The following is a 21,350-nucleotide window of genomic DNA, read 5'->3' on the forward strand; positions in this document are numbered from 1 at the left end:
GAGGTCTAGCGGAGAAAAGGAATTTATAGGATAAAACTATAGGTTTCCCCTCGTCGGTTGGTCAATGTTACACTTCTATCCTCATAGTTTATTATTTTCAATGTTACCCGTGTATTTTTTTAAAAAAATAATTTTTACAGGATATTAAAGGGCTAAAAATATATTATTTTTTATTATTTTCTCTCATTTTTTTAAAATAGAAAATAAAAACTCACAAACCAAATTAAAAAAAAAAAGAGTTATTTAATGGAAGGAGATATCCTTCCCCTTAATATTATAACCACACTCTCACTGCTTTTATTTATGGTTAAGCTGGCCTACGCTTCATTGAATTTTAGGTCATTTGAAACTAGTCCCTACTAAATGCTAGATAATTGGTTCATGGTACATTGCTGGTAGGATTAATGTTTTTTAATATAAAAAAATATTTATATATTACTAATATTTTTTTTTAGTAATTTAGCTAATCAAGTATTGAAAATTAAAATTAAAAAATAAATCAACTCAAGTTAGGTTTGATAATATCTATATATTATTTAATATTTTTAAATAAAATAATTATTTGAAAAAATCCACTTATTTAGATAGGATAACATTTATTAAATTCAGATTAAATTGCAATCCCTATTATGACGTTATCACCTCCCTATTATTGGTTAGGTTAACATGTGATCGGCACTTTTTGGGAATTAAAAGGGTAATGTTAGGACATTTTAAACTATAGGGGGTATATATGAAAAGGTTTGTAAAAAGGTAGTAGCAAAATATAAGTTTACCCGAAATATTAACAAAAGTGAGGGAGCAAAGTTTGGAGTGTTTCTCGAGGAAGTCGGTGGATCGTTGATTGGGGAATGGACATTTAAATCCAACGGTAGTGAAGTTTTCTCACTTTTTAGTCTAACGGGTGGATATTGTCGATGGCAAGGCAAACAGTTGAGGCTTCAAGGTTGGATCCGACAAGACGTTTCTACCGGTCTTTCCTTAACTACCAGTCCACTTGTGAAAGTGAGTTGATCCACCTAGTTAGGCCATGGAATCTGAGTTGCCTCCACCAAACCAGGATGGAAAGACAGTACCATTGACAAGAACCTATCTCTTGGCTAGTCCTTGGGATCTCTCTCATTTTTTGGGAAATAAAAAATTGAAACTTTAAAATGTTCGCATAAAACCGTTGCAGTACATAACATATTTATTAAACCTAGTTGAGGAATTGATCTAGTGATTTATTAATTTGAAGCTTAGCTTGAATTGATTTTGTTTTTGAACCAGATTAGACATTGATTAGTTAAATTAGATGACTCGACGTATTAACCCGCACCTTAGTTGATTTAACCATGTCAATTTCAAAAATAAAAATTAAATTTATATCTAAAAGTATGTTTTTTAAATTTATTTTTGTTCAAAACAACTTTTTCCAGTTAATTTGACAAATTAGTTATCTAAATCAAAACTAATAACTATTGTACAAAGTATACTCTGTTTAGTATAATGAATGCATACATATAGTCATCTTCATTGAAATAAGGTTTAAGTAGTAATAAAAGTATTCTTTTTTATTAAAATTCTATAATAATAAAAAAAAAAAAGGAATTGTATCTAATTGTACAGGTCAAGACTTACTAGGCTCTCAATTAAATAAAAAAAGAATTTGCAATACACATTACAATAACAAATGGAATTTCTATATGATGGAAGATCTAATTGGAGTTGCTATTGAAAATATATCGATTATAATAAAATAAATTTTCAACTTGAGGTACTTTAAAATCTGGTTGGAATTTGAATTTTCATCTTACTTACTAATATGATTTAAATATACCTTCTCTAAAACCCAATGAAGGTTTCATTGAGCTTTGTTTAATTAATAAAATAATTCTAGTGACAAAAAAAAACTTTAATAAAGAGATGATGAGGAAGTCATGAAAATTTTAAGTTGTATATAGGATTTTTATGGTTGTGTTATGGGCTAGTAACTGACCTATAAAACAAGTTTCTTATCAAAATAGAAAACTCTTCAATATTTAAGTTAGTAAATATAGGAGGGATAAAATATGTATGTGAAGATAAAATGTGTTATAGGGAGAATAATATTATGTGTGGAATACGAGAGTAATAGAGTCAAATGAGCTTGTTTAAGCTTTTTACTTAATGACTTGTGGTATTTATAGAGATCTCAGGTTATATAAGCTTACTTATTGGATAGGAAAAAATGATGACAAATATCTAACCTCCTAGAAAGTTGAATAATTGGTTATAATTCCATATTTTTCATTAAAAGATAGGTTGATGCTTGAGAATAAATCATTGGTGGGAAGGGGTGGTTATTGGTGGAAAGGTTGACATGAGATAGTTTGAGTGAGGTGATTATTGGTAAGAGAGTGTAGTCATTACACACTAAATGCAGAGTTCAACTAGGCTAAGGCTAGAGAGGGTTCAGTTGGGTTTGGCCATAAAAGGATTCGGTTAGGCTTTGCCAAGGTTAGAGAGGATTCAATTGGGCTAAAATTTGATATTCAATTGAAGAGTTATTAGAGAATCGGGGGCTAAAATGAAAAGGAGGGATAGATTGTATAGTGTGTATCACACGAGCTAGCTTGTAAAGAAAGATGTCTCTTTCTGGTAGCGCATGTTGTATGGTTAGAGCTCTAATGGTAGCCTTTTTTTATGTCATTTGAATAGTCTTGGCGAGACCTTTCTAGTGGTGTTGCACATGCATATGGTGGATTCACAATGGAGCTTTGATGGCTTGTTCTTTCTTTCTTTCTTTGCCCCTACTTTTCCTCTTTTTGTCTCTATTTTGGTGTTGTTATTTCCTCTCTTCTTCCCTACAATAAATATTATTTCTGCTTCCTTTCTGGTTATTTATAAGTCCTGGTTGGGCCAATTTGAGTGGGTTCGATTGAGCCCAAAATTAAGCTTGTTGGGCCTTTTGTTTTGAGTCCAACTAATTTTTTTTAAAAATATTTTTTATATACTCTATTAGCTAGTATTTCAATACTAGTTTGTAACATGTCGTGCTTAAGAAGATACCATGAATATTTATAAGTGTCTGGCACATTGCCAAGATGAAGGGAGGAGATAGAAGCAAAAGAGAGCGATACTATTTTATATGTGTGTGTGTGTGTGTGTTTTCTTTAGTTTTTTTTTTTCTTAACATATTTTTAAATGGAAAGGATTAAATTTTTGTTTATGAATAAAACAAGTTAAGCAATCATCATAAATATATTTCTTAACAATAATAAAATTATAGACAATTGATATTTTATAAGAGACATATGACAAAAACAAAAGTTAGTAAAATATATATATAAAAAAAATTCTTAGTTTATATTATTAATTAATCTAAACATTGTATTTTATTGTTTTTTTTCATGATTTTTCATATCAAACTATATAATTGCAACATTTTATACTTTTTCTTCCTAGTTTTATTTGAATTTACTTCTTTTATAGTCATAATGCTCAACTATGATTGACTTTATTAATGAAATGAAAAAAAAAATAAGGTGCTCAGTTTGATTCTTAATTTAACTAGCAAAAAAGGATAAATGGAGTTCCATTATAAAATGCCTTTAACTTTCATTGTTCTTTTACTGTAATTATAACTATTTTGGTTTTAAATAACAATTATTTTATAACACAATGATCAATCATCAATGGATTTAGTAAATTTTATTATTTTTGTAAAGTAATGGTGATATATTTCTTATTCACCATACTAGTCAATTCAATTGTTTTTTTCATTTGACCTAGACCCTACACCCTTACCATATCAATAAACACCTCTTAACTTTCACTCCCAAAAAACGAATTCCATTAAAGATGAGTAAACTACTCACTAATATTAGAAAAAACTTGTAATTCATTAAGAGTTACATTACACCCTTTAAGAATACATTTTTCATAGAGTTTTTTAGTGTAATGTCTTTCAAAAGAATCTTGGTTGATAAAGAATTCTCTAGGATAGTGTGGACTATCCTTAAAAGAAAACTCATGGATATTTTATGGTATGAAATTGTGTGAAAATTGTCTAAATGCGTTAGTGTTATTTTAAGAAGATAAATGTTGATCAACTTTATAGTTTGAAAATGTGAATGAAAGTCTTTTTATTGGAGGCATGGTTCATACTTTGGAAAAGCAAATGAGTATGATGAATTATAAGCTTTTAAAAAGGATGAAAACTTTGTAAGAGAAAATGAGAGATGATGGAAATTTTAGTGAAAGAACAAGAAGTAGTTAAATGCTAGTGCAGATTTTTGATTTTGAGATTTGGTAAAAGTATGACCCAACATGTAAGAGCATTCAAGGCTTGGCAAGTTATGAATCTCCGAATTAAAGAATTGATATAAAAAAAGATGGGACAGGTGAGTGTAAGTGTTGCTTATTAAAAAGAAAGGTTCAAAGATACGACTCAACAATTTTGTTATTTAATATGAAAAAGTCATTATAAAAAACCTTAAACAAAGGAAAAGGCACATAAATGGCTTCACATGACACCTCTTTTTAATGGTAAAGACAATTAAAAATGATCAAAACACATATCTTTTATTTAAAATGGTTACAAAAGAAGCCAACCCAAAGCCACTTAATTTCTTTTATGTTCAACTTGTTACACTTTATTTGACCAAGCTAGCTTTTTATCATATCCTAAAATCTTATATTTTTACAAATGATTAAAAGAGAAAAACCCTTCTTACTTGGCTTGTTTTCATCATCTAGTGCATGCATGTCGAAACAATCTAATGTTTTCATGCAAGCATGCAATAATTTTATGCATGCATACATGCAATAAGAATTATTAAGATTAAGTTCAAGAAGGATTGCCTATACTTTTCAAGTTGAAAAGCATAAAATTTATCTTTACTTAATGACCTTGTAAAGATGTCCACAATTTGTTTATCTGTGACCACAAACTCAAAAGAAAAATCACCTTTTTAACATGATCACAAATAAAATAATGTTTTATTTCTATATGTTTAGTCCTAAAATGTTGGATGAGGTTTTTAATCAATTTATAGCACTGGTATTATCATAAACAAATTAGAATATGATCCAACTTAAGATAAAAATCCATTAAGGTTTGCTTCATCCAAAATATTTGGGCACAATATAATTCAACAATAATATATTCAATTTTCATAATGGAAGTTGCTACCAAAGTTTGCTTTTTACTGAACCATGAGACTAAAACATGTCATAGAAATTATCGTGTCTCACTAGTGCTTTTCTATTCACTTTGGAATTGACAAAGTCAAAGTACAAATAACTAGTCAAATTAAAACTATACATCCAAGGGTACCAAAGACCTAATTTATTTCTGCCTTTTAGATATCTAAAAATATGCTTCACAACATGAAGAAGACTTTCTAAGATTAGCCTAAATGATAATTGAGGATATTCCAACCTTTCAGACCAAGTTCTTGACCTAAAGAAACAAAGGTTTGTTCATTGTAGTGATCTTATCATAATAGGCTAATAAAAATAGAAACATCATCAGACCATAGCAAACAAAAAAAACAATACAACTTACTTCAAGTAAGACGTGTTAGGGGTGCTAATATTTTCCATTTACGCAACTAGTTCATTGCCTGGAATCTACAAAAGACCAGTTATGGTTTTTAGTAACCATAATACTAGGTAACGACTCCTTATCAGTCAAAAACCTCCCAAAGACACCCAAGAAGGATCGTCGCGGCATCACAATCTCATGAAGGGGTATGACATTTATAATCCCCAACATATCATTTGTTGTTTGGAATTAATGAATGACGATTTCAAATTTGATTTCATCCCTAACAAATCAAGCAAAGGAGACTTGACAGCTAGCACTTAAGCTAGTTTTCAGTTCAGATTTATCAAGACAAATCTTTAAGGGTTGACATGTTTGATTAGATTATGCCTTAATTTCATATGGGAACATCTTCAAGCGATCAAAAAAGTATTCCTCCTCATGCCAGCCATGAATGCAATCCCTTGATCCTAGCTTCATGTACCTATAAAAAGGAAAAAAAAAGGGAGGAAAAAAGATAGGGAGATAGATACAACAACAAAAAAAGGCAATGAGAAAGACAAGGAGAAAAAAAAAAGAGGATCGATGAAAAGAAGAAGGTAGTGTTTGATATTATGCTAGTGGTTGCTTTTCAAAATGTTTTTTTGCTTAGAAATGTATCAAAATAATATTTTTTTTAAAAAAAATCGACATTAACACGTCAAAATGATCAAAAATCATAAAAAATAATATGAAGTAAAGAAAAAAAACTCCAAATTTTTGATAAAATATGTCTCAACTGCATAGCCAAATAGGCTTGAAGGAAAGAAAGTCAACGCAAAAAAATGTTTTTATTTAGGTTAGCATTGAAAAAAATATATTCTTGTGTTATTGTCTTTTATATAAAAAAAAAATATTTATGCATACATATTTAGATTTAATAACAAGTTTGAAAAAAATATATTCTTGTGTTATTGTCTTTTATATAAAAAAAAATATTTATGCATACATATTTAGATTTAATAACAAGTTTATTAAGTTCTTTAAAACCTAGTCAAAATCAAAAGGTTCGTCCAACTAACATACCCAATAACTTAAAAACTTAACCCTAGTCTTCTAAAAAAATTGTTTTGTAATTTACTTTCAATGTTTGAAGTAAATGGGATCTTAGAAAAAAATTTTGAGAACTCTATGTGTTAGCTTAGAAATTAAAATTTTGAACTTTAATTTAGCCTTTTTCGACAAGTCTTTTAGTTTAGTATTGATATCTAAGTTTTTACGAACGACAAATCTTTTTTTAAAAAGAATAAAAAAACTTATTTTTGGTAAGAAAATATATTATTCACTTTTAACATAAGGATAAAAAACCTTAAAAATAGTTAATATCTAAAATATTATTAGAGATAATAATATATTATTACTCACTTTAATATAAGGATAAAAAACTTGTATGGTAGGTCAATATTCAAAATATTATTAGGAGTAATATAACTCATTAACTTCTATTATAAGGATAAAATCTGCAAGGAATGTTATCTAAAATATTATTTGGAATAACACGATAGTAAAAAAATTACAAGTTTACCGCGAAAGAAGCATTAATGATAATTGAGGACATTTCAACCTTTCAGACCAAGTTCTTAACATAAAAAAACCAGGGTTTGTTCATTATAGCGAATTTGTCATAGTAAGCTGATAGAAATAGAAACATCATCAGACCATAGCAAACAAAGTAAAACAATACAATTTATCTTAGATAAGGCGTACAAGGGATGTTAATATCTTTTTTTTATGCAACTAATATTTTACCTAGAATCTCTAAAAAACCAATTAGGATTTCTATTAACTAAAATATTATGTCATGACTCTTTATCAACCAAAAACCTTTTGAACACGCTCGGAAAGAGTCATTGCGACGTCATACTCTCGTGAGGGGCATGACATTTATAATCCCCAACACATCATTAGCGGTAAGAAGTTCATAAATGATAATTTCATATTTAAAAACTCAACCTTAGTCTTTTTAAAAAAATTATTTTGTTATTTGCTTTTAATGTTTGAAGTAAATGATATCTTAGAAATAAAATCAGAGAACTCTAGGTGTTAGTTTAGAAATTAAAATTTTAAACTTTAATTTAGTTTTTTTTTTACAGTCTTTTTGTTAAGTATTGATTTTGAAGTTTTGATGAATGACAAATCTTTTTTAAAAAAGAATTGATGTTAAGATTTGACTTTAAAAATAATCAAATCAACAAATCTTTTATATTAGAATTTTTCACAAAATAATTGAAAATTAAAAACAATTAAAATAATTATCAGTAATCACAAAAACAATTTTTTTTTTAAAAAAAAAAACATAGTATATATAACATTTCATAAACAAAGATACTGCAAGAATATCGTTGTTCTCGTAACTAATTCTTTATCAAAATTTATGAAACCAATACATGTTTTAAAATACCTAATTTCATGGGAAATTCCAATTTTCGACATTATATATTTTTCCTCTTGATGGCCCACATCATGGTGTGACAACTCCATATTTGTACACGCAACTCTGACAAATATTGAATTTAATGCTATTTACTTCAACTTTATCTCTTCCTTTCTTGCTTTCTGGGTTTGGCTTCACCCAGAGAGATAGGATTCATTTGCACAAAGACACAAACATTTTGACTAATAGACTCTAGAAATTAAAACATGACAATCTTCTTTTATTTAGGAGACCATAGAAAGATAATTTAATATTCTTTTTACCTTTACATCATATTTGTGTTGCCATACAATTGGGAAATGTTCGAAAGAAATTATTATTCAAATACCAAACCTATGCATGATAATCCTACCAAATACCAACCCTCTTCTCTCGATTTTTTTTTAAATGAATTTGTTTGCTATGGTAAAAGTAAAGGAAAAGGAAAATCTTCCCAACTGTAAAAAGAAAAGAATTTATTTTAATCGCTCGGAAAACTTGAATTGATAATTTTATTGTGACCATAGCTATTGTTGTTGCTGGTAGTTATGTTGCCATTGCTATTGTTGTTGTTGGTCGTTGCCTGAACGTTATTAATACTATTAATGTTGTTTTGGTGAGCCCCACCAATTATCGAGGTAATTGCTGCTGCTAGAGCTGCAGTGAAGTTAGGATCAGCTGCAATGGCAGCAGTTGTTGTGGTCAAGCTGTCAGCCAATGAATTTTGCTGCCCCTGCTGTAATGCAGGTTGTGATTGGTGGCCCAATCGATTAGGTTGCATATCTTGAGACATTTGCAGGCCAAAGGACTTTGATTGATTGTGGAGTGCTTGTCCAAGAATCTGAGGCAGCAATGCTGCAGCTGAAGCGGTGGCAAGATTTTGAGGTGGGTTTGGAAGTGGGAATTGAAATTGAATTGGTTGCTTTGGGAGCTGTAGAGGGCTGGGATTTTGGGTTAGGTCCAATGTAACAGTAGGAAATGGAGCTGAAGCAGATATAGTGGCAAGACTAGAGGAGCATGGGAGGATCGTTCTGGTAAGGAAATTTGAGTTCATCAGTCCATCAGTACTAGACATGGAGCCTGACAACAACATTCTTGCCGCCGATGATGTGGTTGATGCCATTGCCGTGGCAGCCGGAGGCAAAGGGTGGCTGTGGTTTCCCTCGTATGTAGTTGTGAGGATGGTCCGATCTTCTGCGCATCTCTGTACCTGTTCAAGCGTCCCATTTCAGATTAATAGGAGGAAAAGGAAAAATATTGATGGATGAATGATAGAAGAAAAATCAATAATCTGATCGTAGTCTTCAAGATTAGTCTCTAAACAACTTCATGAATCACAGTACGATCGATTAATTGCGAGTTCTGAGAATTAGTGGCAGTACACTCCATACTGCATAATGAATCAAACTCCTCTAGTTCTATATATGCAACAGAAATTAATCCTCTCAAAGAAGCACATGATGCCGAATAATTAAGAGAAACAATGGGAAACATGCCTGTTTTCGAACTGGGCAACCAGCAGCCATGGTGCACCGATAATAAGCTCGAGGACATGGATTTCCTTTTGCCATCTTCTGTCCATACTTTCGCCATTGGCATCCATCCGATATCTAAAAAAGGCATAAATTTCCAATCAATTAAAATTCAGCTAATATTGCACCCTACAGTGTCTAACTTAATAAAATTGGCTGTACCGTAGCATCCTCTGATCTAGCTCGAACAGACACACGAGCCTTCCTTATTGTAGCCTCCGTTTGATCAACAGTTTTCGTCGAGTTAAATCTAGCAGCCTTATTAGAGCCCCAACCTTGATCCGGGCTCTCCTCTCGTTGATCGGTTCCTTTCTTATCTTGTTCAAAGACTGTCCCATCTTCGTTGTTATTCTCTGCATTATTTCCAGATGATCTTGATCGATCACGCCTCCTTCCTCCTTCTGATGTAGATAGAGAAAGGTCATCCGTGTCACCGCCACCCGCAGCAGCAACTAGACCAAGATCCATACACTGCCTTGGAACTATCCCATCATCTTTGTTTTTGCCATCACGCTGTTCATTCTTGTGATGAGAATTTTGGTCCTGCATAAGTGTAACTAAATCCATCTGCAGTGCATTGTAATTACTAGTAACATGATTTAACATGTCTTTCAACCGTAGATTCTCCACTTTCATTCGTTCTACCTCAGCTCGCAGAACAGCTAGCTGTAAACACCAATAGCACAGCAACATATATATATCAACATAAAAAATACACCCAAAAATTAACCAAAATAATTTCTTGTGTAAAGTTTCATTTTTTCCATCACTTGATGGTGGCTTACCTCACTCTTGGCTCTTTTATCTTCCATGTTCAACGATACGCCATCATCCACAGTCGATTGTTCACTGCTAGTATTGGTAGTAAGAAGATTCAAACCAGTCTGTATAACCCAAAAGAAATACAGTTAGAGGGGAAAAGGAACATTGAAGACATAAACTCTGGTACAAGTCACGTACGTTGACGTTTAGCTCCAATCCAGTAGGACTTCCAGAGTCTTTTAAATCACCAGTACCATTGTTTATGATGGTCATGCGATCAACATCATGTTTCTTGTCAGCAAAAAAGTCCATCTCATCGATGACCGTCCGTCGTCTATTATCAGATGGCAAAGAAGAATCAGGATCATGATCGTGGTCATGTTCATTGGTGTTTATAAGTTTGACAGGGAATTGGAAAGTAGAAGGAGGAGATCTAGTCGGTTTAACATCCATGGATTGTCTCGCGCTAGTTGCAGCAAGTTGTTTCCACTTGGGATTGATGTTCTCTTCAGGGAAAGAAGTGAGCACAGTTGGTTTGTGTAGAAAGAAGCCACTGGTAGCGATTGGATCTGAATCAATGGAGAGTCCACCACTTCCTTTGGCCATAAATCAAGAGAAAAAAAAAACTAGAGGGAGAGAGAGGAGGGTTTGCAAGTCTTTAAACGGTGGCAGTGGACTCGGCAATAAAAAGGGAGGGGTAAGAGACTTGAGAAGATGACCGAATACAAGCGTTTAGTATTAATAAAGAGTGTATGGTTCTTGTGTTAAATGTTTGATTATGGATTTGGATAAAATCCATTTGTGATTCTGTGAGCACAATTCCACCACAAGAAAATTTAGAATACCCATCCTGTGAATAGGTTATCGATCATCATTTGTATAAAATAAAATAAAAAAAGGTTGCAAATTAGAGTGTAAAGACATGAACTTCAAATTTATTTATTTATTTACTTATCCTTATGGTATGATCAACCATTTATATAGATTAACATGTATTTAAAAATTGGTAGGTAACCTTTATTTTCATAAATATGTGAATAACTAGCATGTAATGATAATGTTGGTAGAAAACCCTTGGGAATTTGAAGAAAAAAAAAGTAGGAAATGAAATATAAGAGAGAGAAGCAAAATAAGTGTTTGGAATAAAGAAATGGTTACAAGGAATAAATTATTTGATATCCATAATACAAGAAAATTTAGATTTTTGATGTAATATCATTTATTAACCAATTTTAAGTTGTCGATCTCACTTTTAAATTCGATTGTCGGATCGAGTTGAAGTTTTATGAAGAGATTTCTGACACATATTTTTATCTTAGGTTAAAATTTTAGGGCAATTATAGTTTAGGAAAACTATATAATAATAGCAACAACCGAACAAAAAAACTAACTTGTAGACATATTAATGGCATTTTCATAAATAAGTGGAATAAATTGGAAATCCAGATCTTCCTCCCCTTCTAACAAACAGAGAGTTTGGCTGGGAAAAAAGAAACATGAGGGTTCTTCCATTTTATTTTATTTTTCTGCATAGAGAACATAAAAGAAATTGTAGGTTAGAACTTGGTAGATGAGATATTAGGTATCTAAACATATCAAACACTAATAAATAAGAGATTAATTGAGAAAATGAGGAGGTAATGAGAGGGAGGTCACAACAATTTCAAGTAAGAAGAGAAAAGGTTGGAAAAACTTTGACCGACTAACATCAAAAGCTCATTCAATTATCGGGTAAAGAGTTCTAAACATACACACACACATATGTACAAGTTTGAGTTATAATAAATGGGTTCTTGGTCTGGAATTCTTAATTTGTGAATAAGGGTTCATTGTTGAAAATTGGAGGAAATTACAAAATTAGGTGTAATTAAGATCAATTGATGTAATTGTTAGGACATTTGTGTGCAATTAGATTAGGATGTATGTCTAATAGATTAATAAGGAGTGAATTTTCCAAAAGAAAAGCAAAAATTAAAAATTGAATGTAATATCTCATGCACTACACAAACCTGATGGCCGCTTGAAATTACTATATGAATCGATCAACCATTTGACATGAGGAACGATGAACTTAGCTACCGTCTAATTCGATCGATCGAACCGGTTAACCATTTGGATAGTAATGAAACTAAAGTAACATCCAGTCGACTAGTTGGCTGTACAAGGAAAAACTGGTAAAACGTTCTAACTAACAGTGAACGAGTATCATTTAAAAAGAAGATTTGGATATGAGTTTTCCAATGGGTTCATAATGTAATGATGATTATGTCTAAAGAAATCAACTTATATTATATTATGTGAAATGAGCAATGAATGAAAAATAATATGGTATATATGTTGATATAAGGGAGGCTGTAGGAGCTATACAGTAGCACGGAGATACATCTAAAGCATAGACAGTATGTAGGTGCTTATCACATTGAAACTTTTATGTTAAGTCAAGTGATAGTGCTCTAATAAATGTGGTAGATTTTTCTAATTTTTTTTTGACATTGATGTAAATGGAGCTAGTGTCCAGTGATGAATAGTGAAACTAGTTATCCAATGATAAAGCTAGTGTTCGGTAATGGACCGTGAAACAAGCTATCTGATAATAGAGCTAGTGTCCGATGATGAGTAGTAGAACTAGTTAACTAATGATGGAGTTAATGTCCGGTAAATAAATGATGAAACTAGTTAACTAGCAAATGGAGAATTACACTAGTTATGACTAGTGATAATAATTGGAAAATATTTAGAAAAGGAAAAAAAATCATAATGTATATTGGAAAAGATGATTGAATAAGATTATAAAAATGTTTGAAAGAAAAGTCGAGTATATAATATGTATTTTAAGAGTTCTGTTAATATTTATATGTTAATTTCATGGTTTAAATCTATATTTAGTGTTAAATTAAATTGAGGTACTTCACAACCATGAGTTGAATGCGCAAATGTTCCATTTGGTTAGTTATCGAAGATGCAATTTTATAATATTAATGGTATTGTAAAGAAATTTTACATGTAAATAATGTTAGGAACTATTTTTTGTATTAGTTAAGATAAGATTTTTTTAATTTATTTTTTATTAAATTATTACGGTGTTATAATTTAGATTATAAATTTAACAGATCAATATATATTATCATTTCAATATTTTTTTATATTAAAAAAATTAATCTCACTCACAGTTTAGTTTTGATTGAGTATTTATTTATTTATTATACTATAATTAATAACTGTAATTGTTTAGTTTAAGTGTCATCAAATTTTCTTGTACAAACTGAAGAATTGGATCCAACCTAATAAAAGAAACTGATCGGATTAAAATGATTTTCAGTTTAGTTCGATTCTAAACCTTCAATTATTATTATTATTATTATTTAGTTGTTATTATTTTGGATCAAGAGGGAACCGAATCGAACAGCGTCACCTCTTGTAGAACGGTGAAGTTATGGCCTGGTCAGAGAAGAGACAGGTGTAAGTGGGACCATTTGAAAAACGTGACCCACGTGACAAAAAGTGGGGCCCTGGGAAGGCAAAGTCTTTTTTTTAATCAAGAGCCTTTTTCCACATCATTTTCATGTGTAATTCGGGTTTTTTTCAAAGATGTATGACTTGAGAAGAGGAGATTGACGCGTTCCAAAAATCCACCGCCCCCATTGGCCCGGCGCCTCTTCTTCTTGTGAAAATGGGCTGCCTTAGTCAACTTTTATTATGGGCCCCACTTAACTTTCGTGGGGCCCTTTCTCTCAGAGTTTCTTTTGACTTGGACTGCATAGTATAAGCCTCGGACGGGGTAGGTTTTTTATATTTTAAAAATATTTTTTTAAAAAATATTTTTATTTTATTTTTTTGTTTTAAATTAATATTAATTGGTATTTTAAATTATTTTGATATGAAAATATTAAAAATAATTTTTAAAAAATAAAAATATATATTATTTTAATACATTCCTAAAAAAAATACTTTAAAAAACATTTATAACCACATTTTAAGAACCATTTAATTACTCAATCCTGGTATGGGTTACTTTGATTAATAATTTTAATGATTTGAAGGGCATTGTTGTATTTTTAGCTCAGTCTATAAAATCTTACCAGATAAATATTTTTAAAATTTAACCTTAATTAGATTTTGTAGAAGAATCCATTAATCAAAACCGAGTTAAATATCAACGCATATAGGAGAGTGTGGTTCGAACCAATTGGTTGATAGACTGGGTTGACCGCAGCTTGTTCCAATGGACCGGATCCCTTGGCCTTTATGGTAAAACTGTACACAACTACACATATCTTTGACGGGCTAGATGTAAGAATAATAACCGATTACTGACCAGTGACCACCGACCACTTACAAACACGTCAAGAAAAAGGAAACCATTTTATAAATAATAATAATAATAATAATAATAATAATAATTTTAATTATTACTTGGTTAAAATAAAGATTGACAGTATAATATAGTTAGTTATTTTTTAAAATTTATTTTTAATATTAGTATTTTAAAATGATATAAAATTATTAAAAAATAATAATTTAAAATAAAAAAAAATTGAAAAGAAATTTTAAACACAGTAACAAACAACTAGACAGTCAAATGGGCCGCATTGTTTGAAGAGTGAGTCAAAACAAAAGGAGATGATTCTCTTCTGTTTCTAGTTATGCCTACGGAACCTTTTATTAAATTAAATACGAGCAGTCTCTGAGCGATGTGACTTTTTCAGGGGGGTTTTAAAACTGTATTTTGGAAGTATTTTTTTTTAAAAAATAAAATTTTTTATTTACTTTAAATTAATTTTTTTTTGATATTTTTATATTATTTTAATATACTAACATCAAAAATAATTTTTAAAAAATAAAAAAAATATTATTTTAATATATTTTAGAATAAAAAACATTTTAAAAAATAAAGATACATGCACGAAAGAGAAGAATGCTAGAATTATTTTTAATTGATTTCTATTTATGTTTTTACTTTAATTTAAATACGAAGAACTTATATATAGATTAAGCTGAAAATAATATTTTACCCTTAATAAATAAATAAAATAAATATATTATTTAATTTTTTTGACTATAAAAAAATCTACCCCCCTAAACAAATATTTATGGCATACCACTTGAACCCTTTTAGCAAAAAAGAAAGAAAAGAAGAGTAAATTTCTGCGCGTGATCGACAAGTTCTAACTTATTTTCTTAGAACATCATAGAAATTATCATGACTCTCTTTCAGTGATCGTGATGGTTCATGAACGTTGTTGTTGTTTTGTGTTTGAACGTTGAAGGTTGTGGGAGGAGAGGAAGAGTGCAAAAGAGAGCAAGACTTTAGTAAAATCAAGCACGGGTTCACAGAAAAAGATAATGAATGCAGTTTTAAAACATGGAGTGAAGTGGGGTTTTGACTGGTCAAGTTAAAAAATTAAAAAATAAAAAAATCTGGTTGATTTAGTAAAAAATATAGGATTGTTTTAGTTAATTCGAGTATTATTTAAACAAAATAAAAAAATATATATAGTTAGTCTAGTAAAACACCAAGTTATTTCAGAACCAAACAAAATTCAGCCATCAACCATTGATTTATTTTAAAAAAACATTTATTAATTAAAATAATATTTTTTGATTTTTGAGATTAGATTTAAAGGGGATGTTTGGAGTGTTGTAATGGTTGTTTTTTAAAGTATTTTTATCTAATTATCAAAAAAAAATTTTAAAAAAAGGTTTATTTATTAAAATAATATCTTTTAATTTTTTAAAAAAAATTATAGGATAAAGTCTCCAACAATTCCACGGTTAGGTTTAATGGGAATATTTGGAATGTGGTAATGTTTTTTTAAAAGTGTTTTTTATTAAAAAATATATATTAAAATAATATTTTTTATATTAATATATTAAAATAATTTAAAAATATCAAAATAATATTAATTTATAATAAAAATTAAAAAATATAATTTTTTTTAAAAATACTTTTAAAATATAAAAATAAACCGGCCGCATGCGTGCAGTAAGAATTACGTCTACATAAATTAATGATAATGCGTGCAGTACTTGTAGAGCACGAAAGTTAAAAAAGACTAAAACGTAATTAAATTAATTAGGTTATCTCAAGTTATAAGGAGTTTGATTCACTTTTGTTCTTTGTAGCTAAGAGCATAGTGTTTTCGGATTTTCTATGATCATGAATTAAGCCTCTAATTATATGTTTATATATATTTTTTAGTTCTGACTATTATATTTTTTTATAATATTCAATTCTCTAACATGTTTTCAATCAAATTTTACCATTTGAATTGGTACAAGTATATTATTTTTATTCTAAAAATGATATTCAGTTATACAAGAATATTATTTTATTTTATTTTTAAATTTAATGGTTGAGTAGTTTTGATTTTTTTCTTAAATAATTTGGTACATTTTGTTATACTTTTATATTACTCAAATCATTCTAGGAATAAGAGATATAATTATGTGGACTTGGATAGAAAAAAATTCACAGAATGATATTTTAAAAAATTATATATTATATATAAAATGTAGTCATATTGAATAATTTTTCAAATATGTAAAAAGTATATTTGAGACATTTACCTTATTTATCACTTAAATGTTAAAGCAAACCAGCATTTTTTTGAAGCTTCATTTTAGAAATTTTCATTTTTTTTCAAACCACCATTATAATAATTAAGGATAAGCACTATTCATGCACTTGAGGGCCTAGCCGCTGTGGTCAATCGTGTGACTTGTTCCGCCCCTGTCCCGGGTTCGACCCTCTATGTGCACGCCTGTCACCCCCGCGGTGCCTTACCTGCTCCTGGGCTTGCAGGATGTCCAGCGGGCCGTGGGGAATAGTCGTGGTGCGCGTAAGCTGGCCCGGACACCCCACGTAAATCAAAAAAAAAAAAAAAAAAAAAAAAAAAAGGATAAGCACTATTCAACATTTAGTAGGTGATTCAATGGTACCGGTAGTAAAAGATTAAGATTAAAGGGTTTGTTCCTTCTATAGTCTCAGGTTCGAGCACTGTAGTTGTTAATATTAATGGTCATTGAAGACTTTCTTAGTCATGAACTTCAAGATCAGTGGAGATTAGTTAAGATGCGTACAAGCTGGTCCAGATACTCTAAATGCATAAAAACAAAGGTAAGCACTATTCAAAAGTTGTTGAAGCATCTTAATTTTTTAAATTGACTTGGGTCAAAGTTTTGAAAAAATAATACAAAAATGGAAAATCTGGGAATTTCTTCAAAATGACTTTGAATAAAATCGGGTAAAGGTTCAAAATTCTTTCAAAACCCAAATAATCCAAGATTTTTTTTTTCAACTCATAAATATACGAGTAATTTCTTACTAGGTTGAAAAGGAACTAGAATGCAATTGGTCAAAAAGATGATTCAAATTGTTTTAAAAAAATTCAAATACCCTAGTTTCTTCGAGATATAATTTGAAAAAAATATATATAATTAAGAGAATCAACAAGTTAATTCAAGTAGAAGAATTGAAATTTTTCTTTTTAAATTAACAATTGTTTATTAAAATTACATCGATACTCACCTTTAATTATAACCACAATCAAGAAAACTACATCTATAACCGGGTACTCTGTTTGTTTTATATTTTAAAAGCTTTTTTAAAAAAAGATTATTATTTTTTTATTTTTATTTTTGGCTTCAAAATAATATATTTTTTGGTGTTTTTATATTATTTTGATGCGGTAATATCAAAAATAATTTTTAAAAATTAAAAATATATTATTTTAATATTTTTTAAATAAAAAAATATTTTAAAAAACACTAATAAGAGCAAGCAAAATTGCAAAAAAGACCTCCCATTGATTGATGAAAATCATGCCACTAATTAATTTTACATTAAAAAACTCCATGATTCTACATACCTAAAATCACTCTCACACATTAGCCTAATCATGGCTAGAAATAAAAGTTGGACTGTATTTTTTAAAAATTTTAATTTTTTTTAAATTTCAAATTAATGTTTTTTTTTTGAAAAAAAAACTTGAAATGAATCGTTTTCATTTTTCAACACTTCTTTCGTTTTAATGTAGAAAAAGTTTTCCAGCAGTTTATCATTTTCTTAAGAAAGGGGAGTCAACAATGATAATAAAGGACCCATAGGAAGAAGTTATGATCAAAACACGTTTCCCAAAAAAAATAAAATAAAATATTTTGTTAGTTTTGGTCAAATATAAAAGAAGGGAAGAACCCCATCAGTCATTCTCAACCCAACCGAAATCTTGTCCCTCGAAATTCATTCGAAGTTGATGGTCTTGTGGTGCCTCACCTGCATAGATAAATCGAGTGATTAATTTAATATGGTAATATTAAAAATAAATTTTAAAAAATAAAAAAAATTAATATTTTTATATATTGTTTTAAAAAATTTAAAAATAACCATTTTAATTGTCTAAAAAAAACACCCTCTAAATAATAAATTCTAAACAATAAATGCTTTATATCTTAATTTTGAGATGATGTTTGGATTGATTGCATATCTACCATAAATAAAGTTTATAATGACAACTCTACCTCCCGTGACTAATAATAGTTTTTTCTACGGGGTCATTTTCAAAACTTATTTTATTCCATTCTTTAATTATTAAAATAATTTTTTAAAATAATTTAAATTATATATATAGTTAATATCTTATCTTTTTATTTGACATGGACATGAATTTTGTTTTTTTTTTTTATCAACATCATGGTTCTTTCAATGCAAAATTAAAGCAATTAAAATACCAATTCCGTGAGAACTCAAATAATTTACATTTTAAAAAAAAATGTATTCTCTTTACTTATTCATTCATTTTTTTAATTTTAATGAACAATGTTGTTTTTTTTTTTAAATCAAAAGTTTGGTTTTTCATATAAAAACTTATCACAATCTATAAAGCAATTTTCAACCAAAAAAAACAATATCTTGATTATTCTTATGTGACTATATAAAAAAAATAAAAGAATAATAATTCTAGTTTCATTTATAATTATTCATAAAATATGTTATTACCTATTTTTGGTCCCCCATATAAACAAAAAAATTAGAAAATTAAAAAAAATACAAAAAAATTGAAAAACAAATGTTGGGAGAAAATTAAAAAAAAAATAAGTGAGAAGAATATACAAAATTGAAAACTTTGACAGTGTATTTCTGATCGATGAAGATCCTATTGGTAAAAAGAATTCAATTTAAGGAGAAAAATTTTAAATTGAATGTTTAGGGACTCAATTGGAATCTTTCAAGATTTAATTGAATTTATTAAGGACTGAATTGCAAGAAAAAAATGATTTTTGAAGTCAATTAAGACTTTAATTGGAATAAATTAAATAATAAGGGTCGAATTGCATTTTTTAAGAGTTAATTTGGTCAAACCAGGGGTTTAATTTCATAAGTATTGAAATTTAATGAGCAATTAAGGACTTAATGGAAGAAATCCAAAACCAAGAACCAAACTGAAAAAGACGCGTGAATTTAAGGGCTGAAAGTGACCAAATTAGGGGCCAAATTGAAGAAATTGAACATTTGTTGGTGAATTGAAGTTCAAAATGCATAAATTCAAAACTAGGAACCAAAATGAAAATAACAATCAACTTCAGGGCTGACAATTGAGTTTGACAATGGTTAATTTGCTTGAAATTAAAAGTTAGGTGACGATTATGAATGTAATTAAAAGAAATTGAAAGAACATGGACTTATAAAAAACATTCACAAGGTTTCAATTTCCAAACTGTCAAACCTAAACAGTAAGCATATTCGATAATTTGGGATACAAAATTGATAGTTTAACACTTCACAAAACTCAACTAAGACTTGGGAGCCAAGAACATGCATTAGCAAGCCAAAAAAATAAAATAAAAAAAACCTACTACAATATTTGGGAGATTCCTAACCCATTCCATTTCACCAAAAATAATCATCCAAATAGTTTCTAAATATCCAACAAACATTAACAAACAACTCAAAACAAGATTAATCAAGAAAAAACAATATTTTTATGTATTAATCAAAATCAAAACTAAAGACATTATAACATCAAAACATCATTAAAACATGCAAGGAATAGCTAAAGATGTGCCTTATGGACATAACCTACTAGTTCAGAGAAGGTTTATACCTTCAAAGCTAAATCTAAAGAAACCTTTGTGCTAAGCTCTTGGACCTTCATAACTAAGGTTTTTTTATCAATTTTTTTTCTCTCTTCTTTCCCCCTCATTTCTTTTTTTTTTCCCTCCGTGCTCAGATTTCTCAAAGGATATTAATAAGGTTTTAAGCTAAGATTTTGATCAAGATTTGATAATAATTGATCAATGCTTGACCATTTAATCAAAATGAGGATGGTTTTGAATGGTTTTAACAGCTAGAAGCTACGTACTTTGATGGTTTTGCGACAAACTTGATTTTGAAGATTTCAATGGTTTTGCTAAACTTGGAGACCAATGAGTTTGATCTTGAGAGAAACATGGTTAACCCTTGATAAGAACCTATTGAGAAGGTTGAAAGTGTGAACATATGAAAAAAAAAAATCAATGATTTTGTATAATAAGTATCACATTCGTGGCTGAATGAGTTGGTCATTTTCGAAACCTTATCGGAGCAGCTTCGAAGTCATCATCATTAGAGACCACCTGAGGTTAGTAGAGGGAAAACATGTCTTTCGTTTGAATCTAACTTTGCTCAATTTAAAGGTTTGGTCTGTATGGGTTTCAATCTTTAGGCACATAACTCCATCCTTTTTTTTTTAATCCAACCTTCAATCTTTAACCATAAATCATCTTCTCTTTAGGCAATTTGTTCTTCTTTCTTTGCACTGTAATACTATATATTGTAGAATTATGTGCAAAACAAAATTGTAGATGTCGGTAATAAGCAGCTAATTGAAGCCATTCATTTGCTATAATTAACCTTCGTAAGTTGTGATCGATTGGTGCGTATTATATAATTAATATTTTTTCTGTAATTTAAAGTTGAAAAAAAGGTGGATAATATTAATATTTTAAGTTCGTCGATTAATTGAAAGAGAATAATACTTCAATGACATAAGTATTTTAAAAATGTTTAAATTCCACTAGAAAAGACTGTCTTATTAATTAATTGTTAGCTGCAAAAAAA

At 29.2% G+C, this 21,350-nt stretch overlaps 1 protein-coding gene across 1 annotated transcript; it reads right to left on the bottom strand.

Moving 5' to 3' along the window:
* Window positions 1-8,181: 8,181 nt before the first annotated feature.
* Window positions 8,182-10,939, bottom strand: LOC133693001 (probable WRKY transcription factor 31). The gene is made up of 5 exons (XM_062114187.1): window positions 10,454-10,939; window positions 10,279-10,377; window positions 9,656-10,159; window positions 9,458-9,571; window positions 8,182-9,171 (listed from the first exon to the last, which is right to left on the bottom strand). Exons 1-5 carry the CDS (start codon window positions 10,859-10,861, stop codon window positions 8,443-8,445), a joined length of 1,854 nt encoding a protein of 617 aa, XP_061970171.1. The 5' UTR covers window positions 10,862-10,939; the 3' UTR covers window positions 8,182-8,442.
* Between the last annotated feature and the right edge of the window lie 10,411 nt (window positions 10,940-21,350).

This window comes from Populus nigra, chromosome 4 (assembly GCF_951802175.1).
Source record: "Populus nigra chromosome 4, ddPopNigr1.1, whole genome shotgun sequence".
NCBI lineage: Eukaryota > Viridiplantae > Streptophyta > Magnoliopsida > Malpighiales > Salicaceae > Populus > Populus nigra.